This window comes from Bos mutus, chromosome 7 (assembly GCF_027580195.1).
Source record: "Bos mutus isolate GX-2022 chromosome 7, NWIPB_WYAK_1.1, whole genome shotgun sequence".
Taxonomy (NCBI): Eukaryota; Metazoa; Chordata; class Mammalia; order Artiodactyla; family Bovidae; genus Bos; species Bos mutus.
The window spans coordinates 2924095-2950309 of record NC_091623.1 but is presented as its reverse complement, the minus strand read 5'-3'; the positions used below and the strand labels follow the sequence as shown (position 1 = coordinate 2950309).

Genomic DNA, 26215 nt, shown 5'->3' with positions numbered 1-26215 from the left:
ATACAATATCTTTTGCCTGCCTGCAGACTTCTAGGCCTCTCCCTTAAACACACCTCCAACTTTAGTAATTCCAAACATAGAAAAGTTTAACCAGGCAAGATAACTTGCTGAGGGCAAAAGCCTTCAGCCAGAGCTTCTCAATCTATACTTGAAACAAAATAAGTCTTTCTGTAAGTTGTGACTGACTCTTTGCCCCACCAGGCTCCTCTGTCCATTGTATTCTCCAGGCAAGAATACCGGAGTGGGTTGCTGTTTCCTTCTCTAGGAGATCTTCCTGATTCAGGGATCAAACTCAGGTCTCTTGCTTGGCAGGCAGATTCTTTACCACTGAGTCTTTTGAAGGGACATATGTATGAAACCTGTGGTTTCTTTCTATAAGAGGGATCTTTAAACTGTTTGTTACTATTCTTCACATCTTTAAAGTTATAAAGCTACGTTGAAGTCCTAAAAAATCTTTCTGATCCCGTATTTTGGGAACTGATATGAATTAAGGGATCATGAAGTAAATGCTTAACGCTTAAAAGTCCTTGTGCGTTTTTAATTTTGTGGTACGTACTTATTAAAGATTGTAGCTAGTTGTATTTTGGAAATGATCTTTTACAAAACTGACTTTTGTATATGCAGGTTGTATTAATAAGAACTGAGGTGATTTCTTAATAGACAACTTCAGATTTCACTAAATTCTTAAGACAGTTTATAGATTTACTTGTTTTTTTAAGGAAATATAAACCAAGACAATAATTTTTTTTCTTTACAGACATCATGAAACGTATGGTGCAATAGCCCTACTTTTGGTGGGAAAAATATACAGCCATTCTGGTGAAGCAGTGAGTAGTGGTATGAGTAGCTTATACTAAGTGTCCAGGCTGAGAATTTAGGCCCTGAAGTAGTATGCTTGAATGATTGTGTTGAGTTGTGCATATTTGAAACACTTAAAAATATTTTTGATTATTCTGCTTATATCCAAACGTGTTGATAAAGAATTTCGACAGTAAAATAGCGTAGAGATGAGTGCCAATCACTTTGACCCAGGCAGCTTTAGGACAGCCACTGCTGTACTTGTATATATATTGTATTGAGAGTGAACTCTTCATTGCTGGTTGGACTACAGTGATTTTTTTGGAAGTGATTAGCTATTGAACATTAAAAGTCTAGTTTGAATGTAAAGAATCTTGTAATATCATAGTATTGAAAATGAATTTTGTAGACTAGATAACTAGATGTGTTACACACAAATTATGCCAGGCATGTTTTTTTGGAGTTGGGTCTCCAATAAAATGAGGTTAAATTTCAGCCTTTTATGTGTGAATAAGACCATACTTCACTGTGTACTGTCTTAAAGCAATGCTCTTGATGGAACTAAGTTTAATCTTCCTGAGATCAGCTTTTCTGTGGGGGGCCATTAAAGAATTTGTGTTCATCTTCTCTGTTATGGCTGAGTTAATTTCACATTGATTAAAAATGAAAGATATTTTTAGTAGTTAACTTGTGCCTCCGAAGTACATCCTTGTTTCTTGATATTTATTGGTCCCATTCTATCTTAATTCCCTCATTAGTTCAGGCACACCAGAACAGAGCTTGCTTTAGTGGCAGATCATGCAGGAAAGTGGAGGTTAAATTATACTCTGGATGGATTTAATAGAGAATGTTTTGGCTAAAATCTTTTGAGCAGTTTTTCTCAAAACAAATGTGCTTTAAGATTTCTGAGCTTCGCTCCACCAATTTGTTTTTAACAAGCTGATTCTGATACAGATGACTCTTAGAGCATATTTGGAGATAACTGACTTTTAGGGGTAGTTTTGCCAAGATAGTAGGACCATAAATTTGTTAAACCTGTTTTTAAAGTTATTGGGTAATTTGACTGGAATGTAGTTACAAAGTAAGCAATACATGGGCCACTTGGGTGGCAGGTCAGATCCTTTGTGTAGAACTGGTAATTAGACTTGCAAATTGTTCCTTAAGTCTGGTTGCCCACTAGAAGTTTAAGAAGTCAATTTTTGTCTCTTTACCTTTGGACCAAGTGGCCTTAACAAAATTGTGGGGTCTTTTAGCCTTTTTTAAAACAAATAATTCCTATAATATTTGACTTCTCTTTTCTGCTTATTCCCACCATTTAAAAAGGTTGCCAAGCTTTACTTTCTATAATTAACAATAGTTACTATGTATTTCCCACTCCCATTCGAGGCACTGTGCCAGGTACTTTGTAGATATTGTTTCATTTTACTCTAGGAAGTCCAATGAAGTTAAATTCTATTAATCTTCATTTCACAGATTAAGACACCAAGGCTCAGAGATTAAGTTAATTGCCTAAAACTATAAGTGGTAGGAATTAGCAGGTGTATCGAAGACACCTTTTTGCTCATGGAATAAGATGAACAGCTGATAGTCACAGTGGTTTGTGAGAACTACATTTTGTGATTTGAATAGGAAAGCACTGAGGAGCCATTTTTTTTTTTTTAAGTCTTTATTGGATTTGTTACAATATTGTTTCTGTTTTAGATTTTGGTGTTTTGGCCAAGAGGCATGTGGGATCTTAACTTCCCAAGGAGGGATCGAACCTCCTTGCCCAGCATTGGAAGGCGAAATCTTAACCACTGGACCATCAGGGAAGTCCCCGAGGATGCGTTTTTGAATGACATACAATTCTTTAAGATTTACAAACAGCCTTGTTCTACTTCGAATACATATAACTATTTTTTCCCATTGTCATTTAGCTTACAATTGTGGTGGGGAGTTACCCTGCTAGGTAGAAATGGCAGAGCGCTCTGTTCTCACGCCACCAAGAGTAGCTGCTTGACTTTAAATTGTGAGCTGCTTTTCAGTTAGTTCAATTTAGTGAACTCTTTGGGGCATTTTTGAAAATGGGGTTTCTTCTTCATATATGGTCCTAGGTCTTAAATGTTTTGCCTTGGTTGGCCTGGTCCTGGCAACAGTGGAGTCTACTTCATGGGAGGAATCACAAAATGTCAGATTGGAAGCTTGTTGAGCACAAGATCACATTGATTAAGTGCTGGATGATTGAGTTGGAAAAGACTTTAAAGACTAACCTATAGTAAGTTGTTGGAAACCTGTTTGTGGTAAAACAGAAATAGTGAAATTAATTGAATTAGTTGCTTTTAAAAAAGTCCATCCATTGAGAAATAACTTAGACCTCTGTGTGATAGATCCTATTGGATATAATACAGAAATATCAAAAGTACATAGAAATAATAATGGAAACATAGAGAACTTAAGACTATGTATTGGTGTCTTAGAGCCAGGACCAAGGGAATTCTTTCCAAGTGTTTGAAAACTGATGAGTATTTTGTTGATAATTAAGATTCTTTTATTATACCAGTGTTCATTTTCAAGTATCTTTCTCTAAGTGATGTTATACAAAAGTGAAGTCAAGATTTGTCAGCTCTTAAAAATGTTTTGCCGCTTCATGGTCATTATCATTTTCTTGGATGGTTATTTTAAAAGAATTTACTGTTAGGGAGTTAAATAATTTGAGTACCATACAGATGTTATGACCATTTTGCTTTGAAAAAGAAGGAAGTGTGTTTTCTTTATAGTTGTTTCCATATTTCCAGAATATCCAGGTAAGTAGTTGTTTTTAGAGCAGCAGTTACCAGCCTTTTGGCACCAGAGACTGGTTTCATGGAACAGTTTTTCCCCGGACTGGGGTCGGAGGGGGTGGTTGCAGGATGATCCAAGTGCATTACATTTACATTTCCTGTACACTTGATTCTATTGTTATTGTATCAGCTTCACTGGAGATCATCAGGCATTAGATTCCGGAGGTTGGGGACCCCTATTTCAGAGGATTAGTTGAAGGTATGTGAGTGGGAGCTTAAACTCTAAATTATTCACGATTAACCTCTTTTTTCTTTTCCTCCAAAAACTATATTTATGAAAGGGAATTGCATGGACTTTTCAGAAGATGGAGTAGATCCTTAGGATTACAGAGATGTTCTTTTAAAACTTATGCAGCCTGTCCATGCTCCCCACCCCTAGTTAATTTTTCCTGGCATTCTTGTTCATAATATGTGGATGTTTTGTTTTTATGTTGCTAAAGTCATCTTCCCTCCCTCCCTCACCCATTTGGGTACCCACAGTCCTTGCAGATTGCCTTTATAATACTTGGGGATTTAATTAAAAATATCCATTTACTCGGTTAACAAAATTGAATATATTTTATTTTTTAAATATTGTTTTATTTATTTAGGCTAGGCTGTACAGATTCCCAACCAGGGATCTTAGTTCCCCAACCTGGGATCAAACCCATGCCCCCTTTAGTTAAATGCAGAGTCTTAACAACTAGACCACCAGGGAAGTCTCAGATATGTATTAATTTTACTATAATAATAGTTACCATATATTATACCTGCTGCTGCTAAGTCACTTCAGTCATGTCTAACTCTGTGCGACCCCATAGACGGCAGCCCACCAGGCCTAGTATACAGTAATTATTTATACTCTTAATTAATCTTGACAATTCTGTCAAGTTACTTCAATTCCAATATTGAAAAAGCTCTGAAACCAATTTTCTGTTAAATTTTTTGGTGGCAAAACCTAACCTGACTGAAGTTATATGAGGATATTATATGTGTTTATCCCATTTAGCGTGAAGTTGTTTCATTTCACCGCTGAACTAGTAATATGCTTGATGAATCAGTGCTTATTATCTTTTGAAAGCTGGGAAAAATTCTGAGGCCTGTCCACCTCGATGGGGTTCAGAAAACAGTATGTGGGCCTGTTAGCTCCTCCACTCCCTTAGAGGTGGAGGAGAGGGGTTAAGTAGCTTGATGAAGTAAGGGGAAGCAGCAGTAGTGTGGTTAAGATTCTGATTTTGGGGGCAACTGCCTGGATTTGTATCTTGGCTGTACTGCTAACTAGCTATGTGATCTTGGGAATGTCATTACACTCTGTGCTTTAGTTTTTCATCAGCTACAAATTGTGATGATTAATCAGTTGCTGTAAATAGAATAGTGCCTAGCACAAAGTACTATATAGTTGTTAACTATTCATAGTTTTATGAAGTAGCTATTAAGTGGCAGAACTAAGATGACAGCAGCTGTTACAGTCATTTAAATAGGTTTGCTTGAATAGCCACCCAGCCTAATGCATTGTGGCCTGCAGTATAATCTGCATCTTCAAATAACTTGAAAACGTCTGTAAGCTTCAAGTAATACTGGTGAAGTATAACTTTCCCATTTTAATAAGGAAGGATGACATTTATATTTTATGAAGGAGTGAGATAAGTAGGAGTTTTCATGATGGATGGTGAGGGATGTGTCTCAATTTTTTCTTCCAGTAACCCCTTGGGGCAGGTGGATTTTGAGGGAATTATGGGCTTTGTCATGAAGAGAAAGTTACAGTGTCATTTGGGAAATTTAGTCCTGCTTATTACATGCTTCTAAAACATAATTGAAAAGGGCTCACTTTTGATGAAGACAAATTTCAAACTTAGGGAACGGAAGATGTTTTGTGTTCTTTTTACTTATTAAATGGTGGGACCAGACTAGAACAGCTGAACTTTTTAACAAGTGATTTGTACTTTTGGTCCCATCACTATGTAATCAGAAACCTGCACTGGCATTGTCTTTTTAGGAGACTAGTACTCTTCTTCCCTTGCACTCTTACCTAACCCTCCCTCATACACACGCTCATCAACATGTCCTCTTTTCCCACTATATGGATTATCTGTGTTTTATTGCTTGTGTAAGCCTCTGAACTGTCTCCTATGGAAGGGGGTGTCAGTTTGCTGATGGGTAATTCCTGTGCTGCATCTTATCACCTGTTGGCTTTTTATTTTTTGCTTTTTAATTTTTTTTCTAAAAAACAAATGTGGCTTTACTAAAATTTACAAACTCCCAAGTTGTTAGCACTAGTTACAGTGAAGCTTTACAAAAAAAAGAAAGAAAAAGGGGCTTCCCTGGTGGCTCAGAGGTTAAAGCGTCTGCCTCCAATGTGGGAGACCCGGGTTCAATCCCTGGGTTTGGAAGATCCCCTGGAGAAGGAAATGGCAACCCACTCCAGTATTCTGTACTGGAATTCTCCAGTACTGGAGAATCCCATGGACGGAGGAGCCTGGTAGGCTATAGTCCGCGGAGTTGCAAAGAGTCAGACACGACTGAGCAACTTCACTTTCACTTTACAAAAAAAATAGCACATCTTATTAAGTATTTCCCACCATTAAAATGCCTTGTAGCCATTTTCAGGGACCTTAATGACTTCAATGTCTTTAAGGCTCGTAACATGGCTTTCCTATTGCCAGCATTTTCTAAATTTCTGCAGAAACACATTCAGGTAAGCAGATTCTTTGGCTGGCTTAAGTTTTTTGCTTTTTTAAAACCTAACTTTAGTTGGTTACCAACATTCAAAAACAGGCAACCACTCTCTGCCACTCCTGTTTTGCTCTTTACTTAATCTGCTTGGGCCCTTCTAGGTATAGTCTATTGCAAGGCTCATTGCCTAGCCACTAATCCTCAGTGCTTTCTTTCCCTCTAGTCTAGAACCCTTTTTTAGCAGGGACTCATGCATTCTGTCTCACCTACTGCAGTTGATCCTAGGGCTGGGAACTAGTTTTATACTATCTGACTAATTAGCATACTTGTATTTGAATAGATTTTGTGCTTAGTGGTACTTGAGGTGAGTTTGTGGGCATTTATGTTTAAGCAGAACAAATTTTCTTTTTTATATACTTCTTTGGAGGTTTTAATTTTTTTCCTCCTTGTCTTGTCTGTGCCACAGCATCCCTAGTTTCCCAACTAGGGACCGAACCCGTGTACCCTGCAGTGGATGCTTGGAGTTTTAACCACTAGACCACCAGGGAAGTCCCTGCTTGAAAGTTTTGAGGGAACTGAGGTGTAAACTAAATTTAAGATTATACTTTTTAGAATAATTTTTACACTTTGAAATAATCTCAAAATAGAGAACTTAAACTCTTTTATCCTAGCTGCACTGATTTTTAACGTTTTGCCACATTTGCTTTATCATTCATTATATAAACACGTTTTTCTCTTGAACTGTTTGAGAGTAGGTTGCATACATCATCTCTCTTACCCCTTAATATTTGAGCATTTATTTACTAAGATCAAAGATATTTTCCTACATAACCACAGCATAGTTTTCAAATTCAGGAAATGTTGATAAGAGAACATTTATCTGTTTTGTAGCTCATGTTTCATTACTTTGTCAATTTTCCCAAAAGTGTCCTTTAAAACTTTTTCCTTGAGTAAATGTACTGCATTTAGTTGCAGTATAATATAGAATGTATGAAATGGGGACTCTTCCTCCCTTTAGTTGCCTGTTCTTACTCACCAGAGGCTCAGGTTATACAGGCAATGTTGTGTGCTCAGGGCACCGGGTCTGTGGTCATGTGGCCTCACTGGTGATGTTCCGTTTGAGTCTTCTCTCAGGTCAGGGTGTTGTTCTGTTATTCTCCATCATAATTACTATTTCCCTTGCAGTAATAATTCCTTTATCACCATGGAAATATACTGCTTCTCATCAAACTTGCCCCTCTTCATTAGACAATTAAAAAAATTTAATTGTGGTAAAAACATAAAATATACTCTTTAAGTGTATGTAGTTCAGCAGTGTTAAGTACATTCATATTGTTGTGAAGCAGATCTTCAGAACTTTTTATCTTAAAAAACTGAAACTTTGTACCCATTAAGTAACTCCTGTGAGTTTGACTACTATCAGTGGAATTGTACTGTCTTTTTGTGATGGACTTATTTCACTTAGCATAATGTTTTCAAGGATAATACATGTTGTAGCATGTGATAGGATTCCTTTCTTAAGTCTGAGTCATAGTGCATTGTACTTTATACATTTGTCTGTAAATAGGCATTTGGGTTGTTTCCATCTTTAGCCTATGGTGAATGCTGCTATGTATGTGTGTGTGCAAATATCTTTGAGATATTTGAGAAACCTTTTTTTTCTTCTTCCAGTTATTGGCTAAATACTCAGAAGTAGATGTGTTTAATTTTTTGAAGCATATATGTACATTGTATTTTAATTTTCTACCTCACGTAGCTGATATTGAACTAATTTCATTTGACCTAACAACCAATCTTGCAGAGATGCACTGTGAACCAAAATCAGCTTGCTTTATAGTTTTCCCTCCCTTATGATTGAACCTATTGGTGATTTAAGGAGGGAGGTAGATTTCTGAAAACATCTGCTTGAAATAAGTACATCTAGATATTTTAAAAAATGGGTTAATTTCATATAATTTTTTCCTACTGTAGGTTTTTATAAGAGAAAAGAATTCTGAGAGAGAAAGGTTTCCCTTTGTCTTTCCTTCATACACTTGAATGGAGGGAGGTTTGGTTCAAACGGAACTCTGGCGTCTGTCTCAACTAACTTGCCTGAACTTCTTTTCTGAGCAATTGTTTCACATCTGCATTGGCTGAAGATTCTTTTTCATAGTGATTTTCTCTTGCTTTGACACAAAATAACTATTAAGCCCCATTATTTGCCCTCAGAATTTTGATATTCATTACTCCTAGATTATTAAGATGATGGCTAGTTTTAAACTAGTTCTGAACTAAATTCACAGGAATCCACAGAAGTAGGGCAGGGAGGTCTCCTGTCTACTTTATATCCAAAAGCTATTTTTAATTAAGCTATAATACCTGAATAATTTTCCTTTAGAAGATTTGGGTACTAAAGATTGGAAATGGATAGGAGTTAGAATGAGTTGTTGCTAATGTGTTAATAAATATCCTCATGCTGCACAAAGAAGGGGAGGGGAAAGAGAGATGGTTTGAATCTTTCTACTCAACGCTTGAAGTATTTGTTAAAAGTTCTTTTGGAAGAAGCTCATGCAAGGGATACTAGTCTGCTTTCTTCCTCTCCACTGATCATTAAAATCTTCCTCTGCTGAGGCCACCCTTTGAGCATTCACATGGGACATAAATATCTTCACTTTAGAAAAAGGTAAAGCAGATATACTTGCTAAAAATTTAGATCCTGTGTTCCAGCCTAGGAGAGTCTTCACATTCAGTCTTGGGGCAGGGCTTAAGAATCTCCCTTTTCAAACACCGTTGAGTCATGGTGTGTTGTAGATTTCCCCAACTGTATTTGAGAAATTAGATTTTAGGGTTTTTAGAAGACCATAGTTTTGTTGCTACTTTATATTCTTATTAAGGTTACAGTTTCATAAGTCATTGGCTTTCATACTTGAGCATAGTAACGAATGTATTTTATCTGTGACCCCGTATATATACATATTACATGAGACAGATGCACTGCAGTTACATATATTTACACATTTTTAAAAATTTAAATCATAGACATGACTCACAAATAGACATGACTGTTGATTTTGCAACCAGCCTTTCCACACTTAGTTTGAAAACAGCCATGGTATTAAGTGTTCTTCCTGGAACGGTAACCAAAATGATCACTAAGATGGAGTAGGACATTGATGCCTTTTTCCTCTTAAATTTATCATTCTGGTTCTTTTTGGAAGTTTTGTTATCAGTTTAAAAAATATTTGCCAATCCACTACCCACAATTACCAGTTAGGCTTCTTTCTTTTTTTTCCTCTCTTTTTTGGCCTCTTTTTTTTTCCATTATCATTATACAATCAAGTGCTTCCCTATGTTATTAAAAATATGTAATACTTGTATATGCGTGAGAGGGAAAGGCAAAAGATCTAGTGGGGAAACTAATGTTCTTATTAAAAACTGCATGAAGGTGGACATATGAGATTTCACAGCTTATTTGACATAAACAGATTTAAAGTAATTGGCCAGATGATACGTAAGATACACAGAAAAGGATCTGAAACTCAGGTAAATTGTTAGTTGAAAGTAAAATTAAATTACTTGAAAAATGGTTAACATTTATTGACCTGTTAACCTCCCTGAATTCTCTAAGGTAGGAAATAGTGCTATTTTCTTTTATACAAGCAAAAACTAAATTTAGAGGGGTTCAGGACTGCCTGAGGATACAAAGTTGTTAAAAAAAATAAAACAAAGTAAGATGATTGCAGTTTAGTTATCCCTAATGAAAGGAAGGAAATTTGTTCTTTTCTCAATTATAGAAATAAGTGAAAGTATAATGGGACAAAATGATGGCTTATACAAATTTGGGAATTCTGTTAATACAAATGGTGGTCTCACCTCATTAAGTTTTTTATGTCACTCCAGAAGAAAACACAGAAATACCTTTGCCTTCTTGTCATCTTGAAAAAGTGTTGAGCACTTACGTATAAGGGCAAATACTCAAAGTACGTTGCAATTAAGTAGTCAGGAAGCAAACACTTGGGTACAAAATGCTATCCTGGAATAGAAAGCTACTTAAAAAAAAATTTTTTTTTTTTGTATTGAAGTATACAGTTGAAATTTAATTTTGCAGTCTGACATAGAGAGGAATTTGTCTTTCCTTTGTGGATTAGCACAGACCCAAACTTGTCCCACCCTAGGTAAAGACGGCGTTCCTCTTCCTTTGTGACTTATATTTGCTAAAAGTTGCTGGTTTGTGGTAGTCAAGCTAACAAAAGACTTCAGGAAGAAAACCATTCAGGCCTTGGAACCAAATATCCTGGTGTTGGCTCTTCCTGTATCCCTGCCCAAGTTTAGGTATCTGTAGCCCTAAGAACTCAAGATTTCTTTCCAGTGAAGAATTCAGTACATTTTCAGGGACATAAGGATGGTTTAGAGAATGTGAGAACCAAGACTCAACCATTCTCCAGAAAAACAGATCTATATAAAACACTTGCATCTAATAAGGTCAGGGGTTCCATCTGACTATTTGAAGCCAGTTCTTGGGTTCTACGCACTTTTGCTTTAGAGGATTGGCATTAGAACTGTATTGTGTTCAATACTGTTTTACTCAATTAGTGCTTAAAATTAGCATGTTAACATGTACTTGATGAAATTGGTAGTGTGCTTTTATTTTTATGTGCAAGATTCTGCGTATATAGCAAGTTTAGATTTAAGGGTTCTTGATGTTCAGCTCAGGCAGATCAAACCACAGTAAGTCCACCTGAGAAGCAAGGTTATTTGACTCCTGTTTTATTAGAAATTGATCATTGTAGAGACTTTGTTCTCTACCATTGCTTCACAAACTGGGTTTGGATCTGTAAAGTTCGGAAATCCATTTACTGCATCTGATTAGCATCAAAACAAATGAAAATAGACCAGAGTAGAAAAAAATACAATTATGTATAACATATTGTAAGGTTAAGTATTTAGTGACGCTTTTGCTCAGTTGTGTGCATTTACATATGTATGCATGCATGTATACATGCATAAACATTTTATTGGATTGCAATGTGAAGATATTTCTTAATGTGTGATGTGATTTTAAAAAGCTCAAAAGCCATAGTTCTGTAGCTCTCTGCTTTTGAGGTTATCTGAATTTCTAATATTTCTGTGTTGTTTCCCTGCACCCCCACCCCCTTGGGGATAGGGCGGGGTGGATGAATGGGATGAGCTAGGGTAGAACAGTAGAGAAGTAAATACCTGTGAATCTTTAGGGTTTAAACAATAAAGTTGAGATAGGATTTTACTGATTCAATATTTTGGAGTAGGTAAGGCCAAATTTGCTTTGTGAAGCTTTTAAAAGCTATTATATAACCAGAGGAAGATCCATATACTACACATTTATAGTTGCATTTATTGGACATGTCTAGTTGAGAGAGTGTTACAGCAAATGACATTAAATATTAAGCTGTCTGACAGAAACTCCTTACTGATTCAAGACTGAAAAGATCTATTTAAAATAACAGCAGCTATCATGGCATTGCTTAGAGCAACTATTGAGTATTTCCTGTTGAGTGTATGCCAAAATGTAAGACCAAAAAAATGGAATGGTATGCTTTGGGACTTTTGTGGGGAGGTCCATCCGTAGGTTTTTGGATTGTTTTTTAAAGTGAAATAGCTTTCAAGGAAGGTCACATAAACAGTAGGTGGTCTTTCAAGAAATGGAATTGTAGATGCTAACTTAATGGTTTCTTTTTTTCCTTTCATTTCTTTCAAAGGTTTGGGCCCCATGGGATCCCTGTGACAGTATTTCCCAAAAGGGAATATAAGGATAAACCCGAAGCCATGCAGCTCCAAAGTAATACATTCCAAGAAGGGACAGAAGTCAAGTGTGAAGTGAATGGTGCTGTTCCCAATGACCCTTCTCCCGTCCCGCCTCCTGAGCTCAGCTTGGCCGAAAGCCTGTGGACTTCCAAACCACCACCTCTCTTCCATGAAGGAGCACCTTATCCTCCCCCTTTGTTTATCAGGGACACATATAACCAATCAATACCTCAGCCGCCTCCTCGGAAAATTAAGCGACCCAAACGAAAAATGTACAGGGAAGAACCTACTTCAATAATGAATGCTATTAAACTACGACCCAGGCAAGTTTTGTGTGACAAGTGTAAAAACAGTGTTGTTGCTGAAAAAAAAGAAATTAGGAAAGGTGGTAGTGCAAGTGACCCTTCTAAATATGAAGATAAAAAACGGAGAAGTGAAAGTGTAACTACTGTGAACAAAAAACTGAAAACTGACCATAAGGTGGATGGGAGAAGCCAAAATGAAAGCCAGAAAAGAAGTGCTGTGGTTAAGGTTTCAAATATTCCTCACAGCAGAGGCAGAGTAGTCAAAGTTTCTGCTCAGGCAAATACATCAAAAGCTCAGTTAAATACTAAAAAAGTGCTCCAGAATAAAAACATGGATCATGCAAAAGCTCGGGAAGTGCTGAAAATTGCCAAAGAAAAGGCACAGAAGAAGCAGAGTGAAACCTCTACATCCAGAAGTGCGCATTCAAAAGTCCATTTCACACGTCGGTATCAGAACCCTAGCTCAGGCTCCCTTCCACCCCGGGTTCGTTTAAAGCCCCAGAGGTACAGGAATGAAGAAAATGACTCTTCTCTGAAGACCGGACTGGAGAAAATGCGAAGCAGCAAGATGGCACCCAAGCCCCAGTCCCGTTGCACCTCTACCCGCTCAGCAGGTGAGGCCCCTTCAGAAAATCAGAGTCCCTCCACAGGCCCTGAAGAGGCCAGCAGTGGGGTTCAGGACACAACTGAAGTGCTTGTGCCTGGTGAGCAGGAGGAACCGCAGACACTGGGCAGAAAGGGCAGCAAAAGCAGTATCTCTGTTTACATGACCCTAAATCAAAAGAAGTCTGACTCTTCCAGTGCTTCAGTGTGTAGCATTGATAGCACAGATGATTTGAAATCCTCCAACTCTGAGTGTAGTTCTTCTGAAAGTTTTGATTTTCCTCCAGGCTGTATGCATGCACCTTCCACCTCCACTTCCTCCTCTTCGAAGGAAGAGAAAAAGCTCAGTAATTCCTTGAAAATGAAAGTCTTTTCCAAAAACGTCTCTAAGTGCGTCACACCAGATGGCAGGACCGTATGTGTAGGGGACATTGTCTGGGCCAAGATATATGGCTTCCCCTGGTGGCCAGCCCGTATTCTTACCATAACTGTGAGCCGGAAAGATAGCGGCATTTTAGTCCGACAGGAGGCCCGTATTTCATGGTTTGGGTCTCCAACAACATCTTTTCTGGCTCTTTCGCAACTCTCCCCCTTTTTAGAAAACTTCCAGTCACGCTTTAATAAGAAGAGAAAGGGCCTGTATCGCAAGGCTATCACAGAGGCAGCTAAGGCTGCCAAGCAGCTGACCCCTGAAGTGCGGTCTCTGCTGACACAGTTTGAATCGTGAACATGGACAGTAAGGTAGGCAAGAACCTTTGGGAGGCGCCCCAGGTTTTCTAGTCTAGTGAGGGGTAACTTCTATGAGACAGCTTGGCTAAACCTGAGAGAGAAACTGCACTCAGTTGGCTGCTTTTTTATACTTAATCTTATAGCCATTTTTAGACAGAGAAGCTTAAACTGAACAAGCAATCAAATTTTGTCTTTAGGAAAGGAGATTTTAGCAGTATTTTTCAGTTTTGAAGTCTAAAACCATCACAAGGCATAGGAGCCATAGCCTCAACTGAAAATGAATTTTTGCAGGGACTGTTAATTGTCATTTGTACCTAGTACTGTGTGTATGTGTATATGTATATACACACATGTACATGTATGTGTGTGTACATAGATGCATACATATATAAAATATCGCCTGTCACTATGTGACACAGGTTGCATATCTGGGATGTTAAGGGCTGGTGAGCTGGGGGGAATAGTGATATTTAATGACTTCTTAGTTTTTATTAATCAGTACTTAATACGTGCATAATGGCACAGGAGTTTGATATTTGGATGTCTGACAAACTGAGCTGCTTGCTGTGAAGGTGCAAACTGGGGAAGCAGCCCAGTCCTGAGGATTAAGACTGTCAAGGCTGGCTAGGTCTGAATCATCGCGCCCTCTCTCTTGTCCAGTGGGGACTTAACAAAAACTTTCAAACTTCTGGTTTGGGAGTTTAGATAGATTTGTCTTTGGATATGTAAATAGTTGATTGCTAAATTTGGTCAGATTTCTCCTGACTGACTGGCTGTTCCTAAATTCTTAGGATATGTCCTGGTAAATTACACTTTGTGAATTAATTGTCATATATGTAATTGTTGCATTCTGGATGTACCTAGTTTGATAATTTTTAAAAAAATATTTCCGTTTAAGGTTATCTGTTTGCAGGTCAGAAAATGAGAAACTGTAATTGTGTAATGCTTTGAAATGTAAAAAAACAAAACAAAAAAAAACAAGCTGTAAATAAAATCGACTAAATCCAAATTATTTGTGTGTGTTTCTCAAAAAGCTTTGAAAAATTTCAGGATGGTAGAGAATTATTCTTTGTAATAGTATATAGAGAAGATGAAAAAAAAATCACCTATATTTTCCTGTTTGCCCTATCAGGGAATATATAATCTGAGCATAGATACAATTCAAATGAGGGACTAATCAATATAGTCTTAAAATGAGGTTTTGTAGTTTAGAGGTCTGATAAGCTTCTAGATTTGAGCCCATCCTCCAGCCAATTTCTCATAAGTACATGGATTTTAATTACTTCATATTTAGCTTTAATATTTCACCGCATGCTTCATTTTTTTTTGGTTTGTTTTACATTTGGGTAATTACAAAGACTCTATTTTCTGCTTGATCTTCTGCCTCAGGTATCATTGCTTTTGGGGCTTGTAACTTGGCTAACTACTTTCTACATGGTCCATCTGTCCCTAAGATTTGATCTCTTATTTTCCATTTTTAGATTTTTTTATTCTTAGTGAAAAATCTGATGGCCTTTTGGAGGCAAGTTTCTCCCAATATTTGTAAGTTGGTTTCATATTGTATGCATCCAACTTAACCTTTAAGTATGATACAATGTCAATTTGACACTTTTGGAAACTTGGAACTTTTAAAGAGAGCAACTTTTTGTGGATTCCTAAGTAACCAGTTTGAAATACTGTAGTTCCTATGGAATTATGAAAAGATTTTAATGGAGACTGAAATCAATAGTCTGTCAGCTTCCTTAAGGTAAGGTACTGATTTCTACAAGTAGAATTTTTTCTGGGGAACTCAGTCAATGCTTTTTGATTATAATAAACACACAATTTAAAAAAGATGTTTCACTTGAACATATTCTTTCCTGCAAACAGAAATAACTAGTATTTTTTGAATTCTTTGATTATAGGCTGAAAGAAGTTCAGTGTGATTGAGGGGTTTTAAGGAAGTATCTTAAAGGTTTTCAGAGTATTTGTTTCAGATTAGTGAATTTGTTCATTATTTTTTGAAAGTTTCAAATCTAAGGTTTAGGAAGTTTTAAACATAGGCAGAGTCACCTAAGTTATGTCATTCCAACGTCTCATGAAATGATACAGGTGAGTTTTATCCTAACATGCTTTTGACAGCGGATATTGCTAATGGAGTCAAGTGCTTGGGCAAATGCTCTTGTGGGATGAACTAAATTTGTTTCAGAAGCCATGGGGAAAGAAGAAAAAATCATGATTGTTGAATATAAAAGTAAAACTGAATTTGATACAATCCATACCTTGGAGGAAAAAGTTGAAGCATAATCACAATTGTGCATGACCTCTAATCATGCCAAGTAAGCCCTCAGTTTTAAACCAGCAGTCTGGTATATTTCATCTGAATTTTCAATAAGGAAACTAGTTTGAAAGAAATTCTGTAATCTTTTTAAGATGTACTCTATGTTCTAAACACTAATCCAATAGCTGCATACTAAACAGTGTTTTATTCAAAGAGAAATTTTTTAAGCAGCTAAGATATATTTGTCCAGGGTCCACTGTAGATGGAGATAGAATTGGATTGGGTAATTGTAGTCATTTTTCTCTTTAAGTTTCTTTTTAATGACAAAAAAGGAGACACTTGGCTCTTTGTGTTGTGCATAGTCGCTCAGTTGTGTCTGACTCTTTGTGACCCCATGGACTGTAGCCTGCCAGGCTCCTCTGTTCATCGGATTTCCCAGACAATACTGGAGTGGGTTGCCATGCCCTTTCAGGGGATCTTTCCAACCCAGGGATTGAACCCAGGTCTCCTGCGTTGCAGGTAGTTTCTTTACTGTCTGATATCTGTGGAGACAACCAAGTGGGTATTTCCCCCTGAACAGAGAGAATGCTAGGCTTAGGCCAAGTCTCTAGTGGTCCAAGAAGACTGGTTAGAACAAGATTAGCAAGGGTGAAAAACTAAGCAAAGTAAAAGCTATGAAGGCTAGAGATGTCTATTTCTAAATGTAAAGCATCAGAGAGTGTTTTAGTTTTCTAGAATTTATAGATCAGAAAGAGTCTGGTTTAAATTTGGAAGGAGCTCTTTATAGATGTAGAACCAGAGATCTAAGTTATCAGTGAAACAGAGAAAGTAGAATTCACTCGTCTGAAGCCCATTTGCAGGACTTGACAGTGTCCCTACTTGGATATTGAATAACGTTTATAGTAGTGAGTAGAAAAGACAGTAGGAATATAGATATGAGGGTGGGCTGCAGGCAGAGGAATATGGAACTTAAAATCAACTAAATGAATGTATACATTAAGTCTGAATATCTAATGTGAAAATACTGAGTTGCACCCATATTTGAGCTGGTGCTTATGCTGAAGAACACATTCACATTCCATTATAGACATATACATCCTTAAATACCTGAGTTGGGAACTGGAATACCTTAAGAAACCAATAATTTGGATCTAAAAAATAATATTTTCCCTTGTAAGGTGTGAATTTCTCTATACTTCCTGCTGCATTGGTTCACATTTGTTACTACTCATAGCAGAGAAGAGACTGGGAAATGTCTAGAAAAGTTGGTAATATGTAAAGTGAGGACAGTGTTCTGATTTGTATCCAGTGGTGGTCTCCAGTAGGGGATTTGCCAGAAAACTCTGAAGACTCTATTTGTAAGTTGGGACAAATTTACTTTTTTCTTTGGGACTGTACAAGTATGGTTGATATTAAAACAATTAAAATGCCTGATAGAGGGAATTCAGAAATAGAACAGGAGGCTGGTGCCGTGCCAGTTGTCAGGAGAAATAAAACAGCTAAGCTGTCTCAATTACTTTTACCTCATTCTGACTTAGTTACTAGGCTCTTTATACTCTATTTGCTTGTGTATGTTTACTGTATACCTTATTTCAACAAAGAGTGAACAGAAATGTTAACAGATGGAAGCTTTAGCAGTTAAAGTCCTGGGGATATAGATGATCTATGCATTTTTAGTTTTCCAGGATGTCTTGGTGTTTTTACCATGGAGAGTTGATGCTGAGATGAGAAGAGAAACAGCTCAGCTCTTTGTTTACTCAAGTAAGAGACTTAACCTTTATAGACTCAAACAGGGCCTTTTTCCTGTTTACTTTTTTTGTGACTGTAGGTGGAACTCATTTCTTCTCTTATATTAATAGATCATTGTAGTTTGCTGAGATTTTATTTTTTTGGTATTTAAAAACTCATTAAATATACCTAACCCAGTTTACCATTTTAACCAGTTCTGTGGCATTAAGTGCATCTACATTGTTGAGTAGTCGTCACTATTATCCATCTGTAATTTGGTTTTGGATAGAAATCTTCTAAGTTTGAGTGGTATTGTTCTGGCAGCCTGGTTTCCAGCATTCCTTCCTAACCAACCTATAGTCCTGCACTGTGCTAGTGGTGCCCATTTTTAAGAACTATCAGATCAGTTGCTTATTCGTGTCCGACTCTGCGACCCTATGAATCCCAGCACGCCAGGCCTCCCTGTCCATCACCAACTTTAAGTCCACTGAGACTCAGGCCCATCGAGTCAGTGATGCCATTCAGCCATCTCATCCTCTGTCGTCCCCTTCTCCTCCTGCTCCCAATCCCTCCCAGCTTCAGAGTCTTTTCCAATGAGTCAACTCTTCGCATGAGGTGGCCAAAGTACTTACTGGAGTTTCAGCTTTAGCATCATTCCTTCCAAAGAAATCCTAGGGCTGGTCTCCTGCAGAATGGACTGGTTGGATCTCCTTGCAGTCCAAAGGACTCTCAAGAGTCTCCAACACCACAGTTCAAAAGCATCAATTCTTCGGCGCTCAGCCTTCTTCACGGTCCAACTCACATCCATACATGACCACAGGAAAAACCATACCCTTGACTAGCCGGACCTTTGTTGGCAAAGTAATGTCTCTGCTTTTGTATATGCTATCGAGGTTGGTCATAACTTTCCTTCCAAGGAGTAAGCGTCTTTTAATTTCATGGCTGCAGTCACCATCTGCAGTGATTTTGGAGCCCAGAAAAATAAAGTCTGACACTGTTTCCACTGTTTCCCCATCTATTTCCCATGAAGTGATGGGACTGGATGCCATGATCTTCATTTTCTGAATGTTGAGCTTTAAGCCAACTTTTTCACTCTCCTCTTTCACTTTCATCAAGAGGCTTTTTAGTTCCTCTTCACTTTCTGCCATAAGGGTGGTGTCATCTGCATATCTGAGGTTATTGATATTTCTCCCGGCAATCTTGATTCCAGCTTGTGTTTCTTCCAGCCCAGCGTTTCTCATGATGTACTCTGCATATAAGTTAAATAAACAGGGTGACAGTATATAGCCTTGACGTACTTCTTTTCCTATTTGGAACCAGTCTGTTGTTCCGTGTCCAGTTCTAATTGTTGCTTCCTGACCTGCATACAAATTTCTCAAGAGGCAGATCAGGTGGTCTGGTATTCCCATCTCTCAGAATTTCCCACAGTTTATCGTGATCCACACAGTCAAGGGCTTTGGCATAGTCAATAAAGCAGAAATAGATGCTTTTCTGGAACTCTCTTGCTTTTTCCATGATCCAGCGGATGTTGGCAATTTGATCTCTGGTTCCTCTGCCTTTTCTAAAACCAGCTTGAACATTAGGAATTTCACAGTGCACATATTGCGGAAGCCTGGCTTGGAGAATTTTGAGCATTACTTTACTAGCATGTGAGATGAGTGCAATTGTGCGGTAGTTTGAGCATTCTTTGGCATTGCCTTTCTGTGGGATTGGAATGAAAACTGACCTTTTCCAGTCCTGTGGCCACTGCTGAGTTTTCCAAATTTGCTGGCATATTGAGTGCAGCACTTTCACAGCATCATCTTTCAGGATTTGAAATAGCTCAACTGCTATTCCATCACCTCCACTAGCTTTGTTTGTAGTGATGCTTTCTAAGGCTCACTTGACTTCATATTCCAGGATGTCTGGCTCTAGGTCAGTGATCACACCATCGTGATTATCTGGGTAGTGAAGATCTTTTTTGTACAGTTCTTCTGTGTATTCTTGCCACCTCTTCTTAATATCTTCTGCTTCTGTTAAGTCCATACATTTCTGTCCTTTATCAAGCCCATCTTTGCATGAAATGCTCTTTTGGTACCTCTGATTTTCTTGAGATCTCTAGTCTTTCCCATTCTGTTGTTTTCCTCTTATTTCTTTGCATTGAACGCTGAAGAAGGCTTTCTTATCTCTTCTTGCTATTCTTTGGAACTCTGCATTCAGATGTTTATATCTTTCCTTTTCTCCTTGCTTTTCGCTTCTCTTCTTTTCACAGCTATTTTTAAGGCCTCCCCAGACAGCCATTTTGGTTTTTTTGCATTTCTTTTCCATGGGGATGGTCTTGATCCCTGTCTCCTATACAGTGTCACAAACCTCATTCCATAGTTCATCAGGCACTCTATCTATCAGATCTAGGCCCTTAAATCTATTTCTCACGTCCACTGTATAATCATAAGGGATTTGATTTAGGTCATACCTGAATGGTCTAGTGGTTTTCCCTACTTTCTTCAATTTAGGTCTGAATTTGGCAATAAGGAGTTCATGGTCTGAGCCACAGTCAGCTCCTGGTCTTGTTTTTGCTGACTGTATAGAGCTTCTCCATCTTTGGCTGCAAAGAATATAATCAATCTGATTTTGGTGTTGACCATCTGGTGATGTCCATGTGTAGAGTCTTCTCTTGTGTTGTTGGAAGATGGTGTTTGTTATGACCAGTGCATTTTCTTGGCAAAACTCTCTTAGTCTTTGCCCTGCTTATGACTGTATTTACCAGAGTAGGTTTTGGGTTAAAACCATCACTTCCTAATGACAAAAACAATTTTGTGAATATGAAAATCATTTAAATGATTTTAGTAATGGAATTAATTAGTTTCCAAAACTTGTTTACATGCCATCCCACTCTTTACCATATTTTCATAATATGGGTACTGCTTTTTCCACTTTTTATGTCAGTACTACTAATGAAAAAACAGATATTCCTTGACATATGTAGATAATTCCGTTTGGAATTCTGAGATCATCTTGTTTATCACACTCTGGTAGGAAATACTGAATTTTTATACCCTGTCTTAAAATCCATCTTGGATAGAGCCAGGTTTTAATGCATCTAATTAATCTTTGAAAAAACTAATTGCCAAACTTGAGTTTTTTCTTATATGATCCTATGTCATGCTAGCATAAATTAAAGACTGGTTGTGGGGATGTGTAAAGGAAATGAAACCAGATTCAGAAGTTACCAGGATTTATTGAAACAGTGAATTTGAGTCAAATTCTCACTGTTCACAGAATAAATTAGATGGCTGTAGTATATGTAGTCTAACTTGTGGGCCTTTTGTTTTAGACATTTTGGTTTGTGAAACCATAAAACTTTGATGTTGAAAACTGGCCAGTTCTAAAATTACTTGTCTTTAAGCTTAGTTTGAACATAAATATTAAGTTTTTGATATTTGTAAGATCTCATTAAAAAATGGAATTTTCCTTTTAAGAATGTGACAGTTAACTTCCTTTTATTGACTTAGAAATCTTAGAGCGCTTTTATTACCAGAACCGTCATTTAAACCTCCTTGTGATTTTTTTTCTATCCGGTGTAGCTATCTAGAAGTAAAACTAGGTACCCCTAGTTACATAGCCAAGTGTTACAGCTGTATTATAATTGTTTCATGTAAACTAAAAAACTTGTAATTATAATGCACATCAAGGTTTAGCAAGGTCTTTTTGTTGTTTAAATATTTAAAATAATTTTGTAATCCTCAGTATCCCTCACTTAGTTGTCTGCAGCACAAAGATTCACTTAAAAGCTACCAAAAAAGCTTGATAAATGTGCTGCCAAAGTGAGCACAAAAGCTATTGAAAAAGCTTGGAAGGAGCACGGAGCACATCCCCATCCCCTCCCAGGACCCTGTTCCCCCAGGTAGGTTACCTATTGTACTTTATAATAGGGTTCCTCCCCTCCCTCCCCTGCTTGCCTGGGGAGACGACTTTTTTTTTTTTTTTTAAGAAATGTGAGAGGATCATCCTGTTGAGTGTAAATGATAGAAATGGATACTTATGAGAATATAACTTGCCAGATGCAGGTGAGCTGGAATGTTTGTTAACATTTTTGCACTAATAGTACTTGGTATCAGTCTTTTAATTGAGCAAAGGATCGGTCTTTTTCACTTTTCAGGCACATGGTGGAAAGTACAGGCTCTTGAGCTAGATAGACTTCCTATGCAAAACCTGACTTGGATCTGCCACTTCCAAGCTGTGTGATCCTGGGCAGGTTACTTCAGTGTCATGATCTGTGAAATGGGGAGAAAAATATTACCTCTTCAAAAGGTAATTGTGAGAATTTCAATTTTCAGAGCAATAAAGTGCCTGGCCCTAACACTTAACATAAATACTTGCTGTTATAACTACCACTTTCTGTATGTGGCATAGAAATTTCATTCTGGTAGCTTCGGATAGTATCTTTCTGCAACATACATGCAGTATAAACTTTTTTTTAACAACTTAAATTTTTTTGTCTGAAAGTGAAAGTGAAGTCGCTCAGTCATGTCCGACTCTAGCCCACCAGGCTCCTCCATCCATGGAATTTTCCAGGCAAGAGTATTGGAGTGGGTTGCCATTTTTTAAATCTGAAAATCCCACTAATCGTAGTATGATCAGATACCTAAAAGTGGCATGATCTGAGTAGTCTCAACAGTCACCTGTGGAGAGCAACTGGGTTGGAGGTCATGGAGGTTATAGTGAGAAGTCCATGAACACTGCAGCTCTTGAATGATGAAGAGTAATTGTGCTTCAGACACTTGTGTACTAATGACCAGTCACCATCTCAGAAGGCCTTCAAAGGCATGAGCAGTGTCTGAGCTGGTGGGGCTCAGTGGGGCAGAAGTCCTCTTAGGAAGACTTTCCAAAGGCATTAGAGCTACAGAGGTATACTTCTCAGCTTTTAAGTAGCATAAATTAGCAGTTTTTGGTTTTCTTGTTTCCTGGAACCTCGGTGTTTATTATTTTAATATTTTGCCAATTGGTGAAAAAGTGGACATTAACTTGAACATTCCTTCTTAGTGCCACTGGTGTGATTTGAGTAGGAGATCGTTTCCCATTTCTAGCAGGGAAATACCTCACATTCCAAGGCCTTGATCTGTGTGTGTTGTGGTTGTATTTTCCAGAGAGTAGTCATTTCTATCTGCGGCTCATTTTTGAGGTGCTGTTGTTTACCAACCTGTGATTTCCCCTCACCATTTAGTTTTTAGCAGGGAGTCCAGCTGGGAGTGGCACATCTTGGTGGGAGTCCTGGAATGCTGGGAAGAACTATGCAGTTTGTCTAAAACCCTAAAAAAGAACTGGTTAGAAAAACAGCATTGAGGCTGAAAAACCAGAATGTCTACTGTAAAATGTTTTTCCTGGTGGTTCATGTTGCATCATGCTACTCTGTATTAAGAGAGGCAGCAGGATGTATGTAATTTTAGTTCTTTAGTTTTTAATTCTGGGCTTTGCTCTAAGAGTGTGACCTCCTCTACTTCATTCCTTCATGTGCTCTAAAAAAGGGAAATTCTTACCTGTTCTGGTTTGCCCCTTTATGTCTTTGCTTGCATCCCAGGGAGTAGTTGCCATTGTTGCATGTAAGCTTTTCTCTTAAAAAGGACAAAAATAAGTACTTTACAGTGAAATCCCTGCCTTTCATGAGGTTCTCCTATTTACTACCTCACTGTCAGGGTTTCCTGGTTCTTCCTAATGGATCCTGTGTGGTCAATTCTAAAGAAAAACCTTGAGACCCTAAAAGCTTTGAGGGGAAACTCAGCATTAGCACAAAAGACTCACAGGCCAGGCTCTGTGGACTGGGGTCTTGCATGTTAATATTTTCACAGCATTTCTGGGCACTGGTGGGGTTAATGCATAGGGTAAGATTATTCTTTGATGCAGCTTTTTGACCCCCTCTTGCCTAGATGTGAAAAGGAGATTCTTTAGAATCATTGTTGAAACCTAAGTTTTACCCATGGAGGGAGAGAGGTTCAAAAGATAATTTTTTGTGCATTCATATTTCTACTTGTGTGATTGCTGTTGGGTTATAGCTAATAGTATATTTGTTTCCCCATAAACAAAAGGGTAAATAACCTCATTATTGAACATCATTTAAGGAATCTGTTGAGTTAAAATTCAGTAAGTAATCATGTTTATAGATCAGGTGTGTAACGTTTCTTCTTTTTCAGTATCAGAAAAGCCTATTTTAAGGTTTTGATTAGCTACTATTTCTGATTTAGAACTTAATATTATAGGGACTGGACATTATCTAAATCAGTGATCCCAGAGTTGCCTACACTGATATGATACATGAGTTGTTACTTATATATATACTTATATATATATACTATATATACTATATATATATACAGTATATACTATATACTGTACTTAGAGAAAAAAGGAAACAAGCAAATAGGTTAATAAAAAATAAGGCTGAACAGTAACCCTTTAGTGTTTGGTGTTTGGTCTCTCTTCTGAAAGCCTCAGAGAAAGCTTTCCTTGTCAAACCTATTTCAAACAGGTCTGACCTCACAGTAAGTTCAGCTGTTGAATGGTACGCAGAGGTGCCACTGGCATTACAGAGAAAGGGATTCAGGCAGTTTTGGTGATTCTTCAAAGCAGAGTCTCTGAGCTCGTTAATGCAGGTAGGGATGACAGCTTTGGCCCTTGTTGAATACTGAGACAATCAGGACTCTCTCACCACTAGGCTAGTGTTAGGCTAGTACAAGATTTTTGTCAGAATTAAACCATGAGTTAGCATTGGCGGGCAACATTTTCATGAGCCTTAAGGCATTTTGCGGCTCAACTGACTTGGGCTGGAGAGTGCCCTCTCCTGGCCAAGACTGGTGTGTACACACCTCAAGTCTACCAGCGCTTCCCATTGTGTGAAGCCAGCAAGCTATCTAGAATAAATTCATTATGAAAATTCAACTGAATTTTAGTCTTTTTTTTTTTTTTTGGTAAATGGATGAAAAAGAACTCAAATGCTCTATTTTTGTTAACTTGGTTTTTTCTACCATAGGTCTCAACAAATGGCAGCTATTACATCAGACAGTGACGAGCGCTGCTGCTCCCTTACAGTGTCTGACAGACCACTGTGGATTCAGACTGGGAGCATTGAAGTTAACAGTGAAACGGGCAGGTCTGTCTGTGCTAAGCCCTGCCACAAAGTGAAGAGGGCATCATGTCATCACTTATCATTCCCTAAGTAGATTAGGCTAGACATAAAAGAATGCACTGGTTCTTTTTCCTTTGTTTTCATTGACCTTGGTAGCTGGGTGTACCTCATATTGGTGGTAGTTTTTGTGAGTGAAAATAGCTTTCAGTCACTATTACTTGTTGTGTTTAAAAAAAAAAAAAAGGAGAGCCGCCTCCGGAGCACTTCATGATGGAGAGGAGTTATCTCCTAGGGTGGGAGAAGCTGGGTGTCCAGTTGCAGAATTATGTCAAGTAGTGACTGAGGCTCCACAGAAAGTCAACTAGTGGACTTGTCTTTTCTCAGTCTTTTGTCTCTTTTATATTCATTAACTATTTAGTCATTACTTAATATATATATTAAGAATATATATCTGTATGTAAACATACACTTAGTGAATTAAATCAACCTCATTTGTCATTTACATGAGGCAAATCAAAATTCAAGACGGTGGCAAAAGATAATGAAGTACAGCTGTAATCTTTCTTCACATTTAGTAAAACCTCCTTGGATAATGCACAAAAAGCTTCTTTGGGGCTTTTGTAAGGCAGGAAGGGCTTAGGGATTTTTGTTGTCATGCTGCTTTTGAATTTAGGATCTTTTTTTTTTTTTTTTTTTTTTTGCTTCCTTGAATTAATGCTGCTTAACTCTGCTGTTTGAAGCTAGTGAAGAGCTGTAATTGGGCTGTATCATTGTGTATGAGCTGAAATTTGCAAACCAGGTCAGAATGGCACATTTTGGATCAGAGATTGTGGCTAGAATATTTTGGACTCTAAATATTGTGTAGGAGTCTTAGGTACTGGTGACCCCTTGAGGGAATAGCATTTTCAGTTTTCTTCATCTCCCACAGGAAGCATAGTAAACTTCAATCTTTGGCTTTCCTGCCAACTTGAATAGGCCTCACTAAGGTTGAAGCCAGATATTGGGAGAGTCAAAAATAGAAATAGAATTGTGTATAGAATTGGCTCTTTACCTTTTTTTCTCTTTCAGTTTTACAATGGGGATATTTACTTCCAAATTTCCATGAGTCTAAATTTATTAGTATTAGTGTAATAGTCTTAGAAAATAAAAACTTTTCTTAGCTCAATGTCAGATTTTAAAATCATGTTAATGATTCCATTGCTTTAGTAAGCATGGACTACTGTTGTTTTGATGTGTGCAGTATTTATGGCTAGAAGTAACTTTCTATTGCTGGAGAAGAAATGTGATAGATGCCCTGTGAAATTTATAAGCCTTGATCCAGTAAGTGAATGAAGCCTGGCAGCACTGGGAAGTTTACATAAGATCAAGAGTGCTATCAAAAAATGAGAACTACACCTACTCTGAAATGTCTGGAAGTCAAATACTGGGAAGGACGGGGATGGTTTTCCTTTTTCCCTTTTTG

General features: G+C 37.7%; 1 protein-coding gene and 1 non-coding gene across 10 annotated transcripts in view; one reads left to right on the top strand and one right to left on the bottom strand.

Moving 5' to 3' along the window:
* Window positions 1-26215, top strand: part of PWWP2A (PWWP domain containing 2A) — a 32868-nt gene that overhangs the window by 5074 nt on the left and 1579 nt on the right. For 2 of the 9 annotated variants that reach the window (XM_005897521.3, XM_070373030.1), the window contains exon 2: window positions 11984-15093. In XM_005897521.3, the coding sequence (XP_005897583.2) occupies window positions 11984-13664 (1681 nt within the window). In that variant the 3' untranslated portion in view covers window positions 13665-15093. The other 7 variants (XR_011464678.1, XM_070373032.1, XM_070373031.1 and 4 more) reach the window with 7 other exon arrangements.
* Window positions 6186-6315, bottom strand: LOC138988696 (small nucleolar RNA SNORA33). The gene has a single exon (XR_011464962.1). It is a non-coding gene; the product is annotated as a small nucleolar RNA SNORA33 (small nucleolar RNA).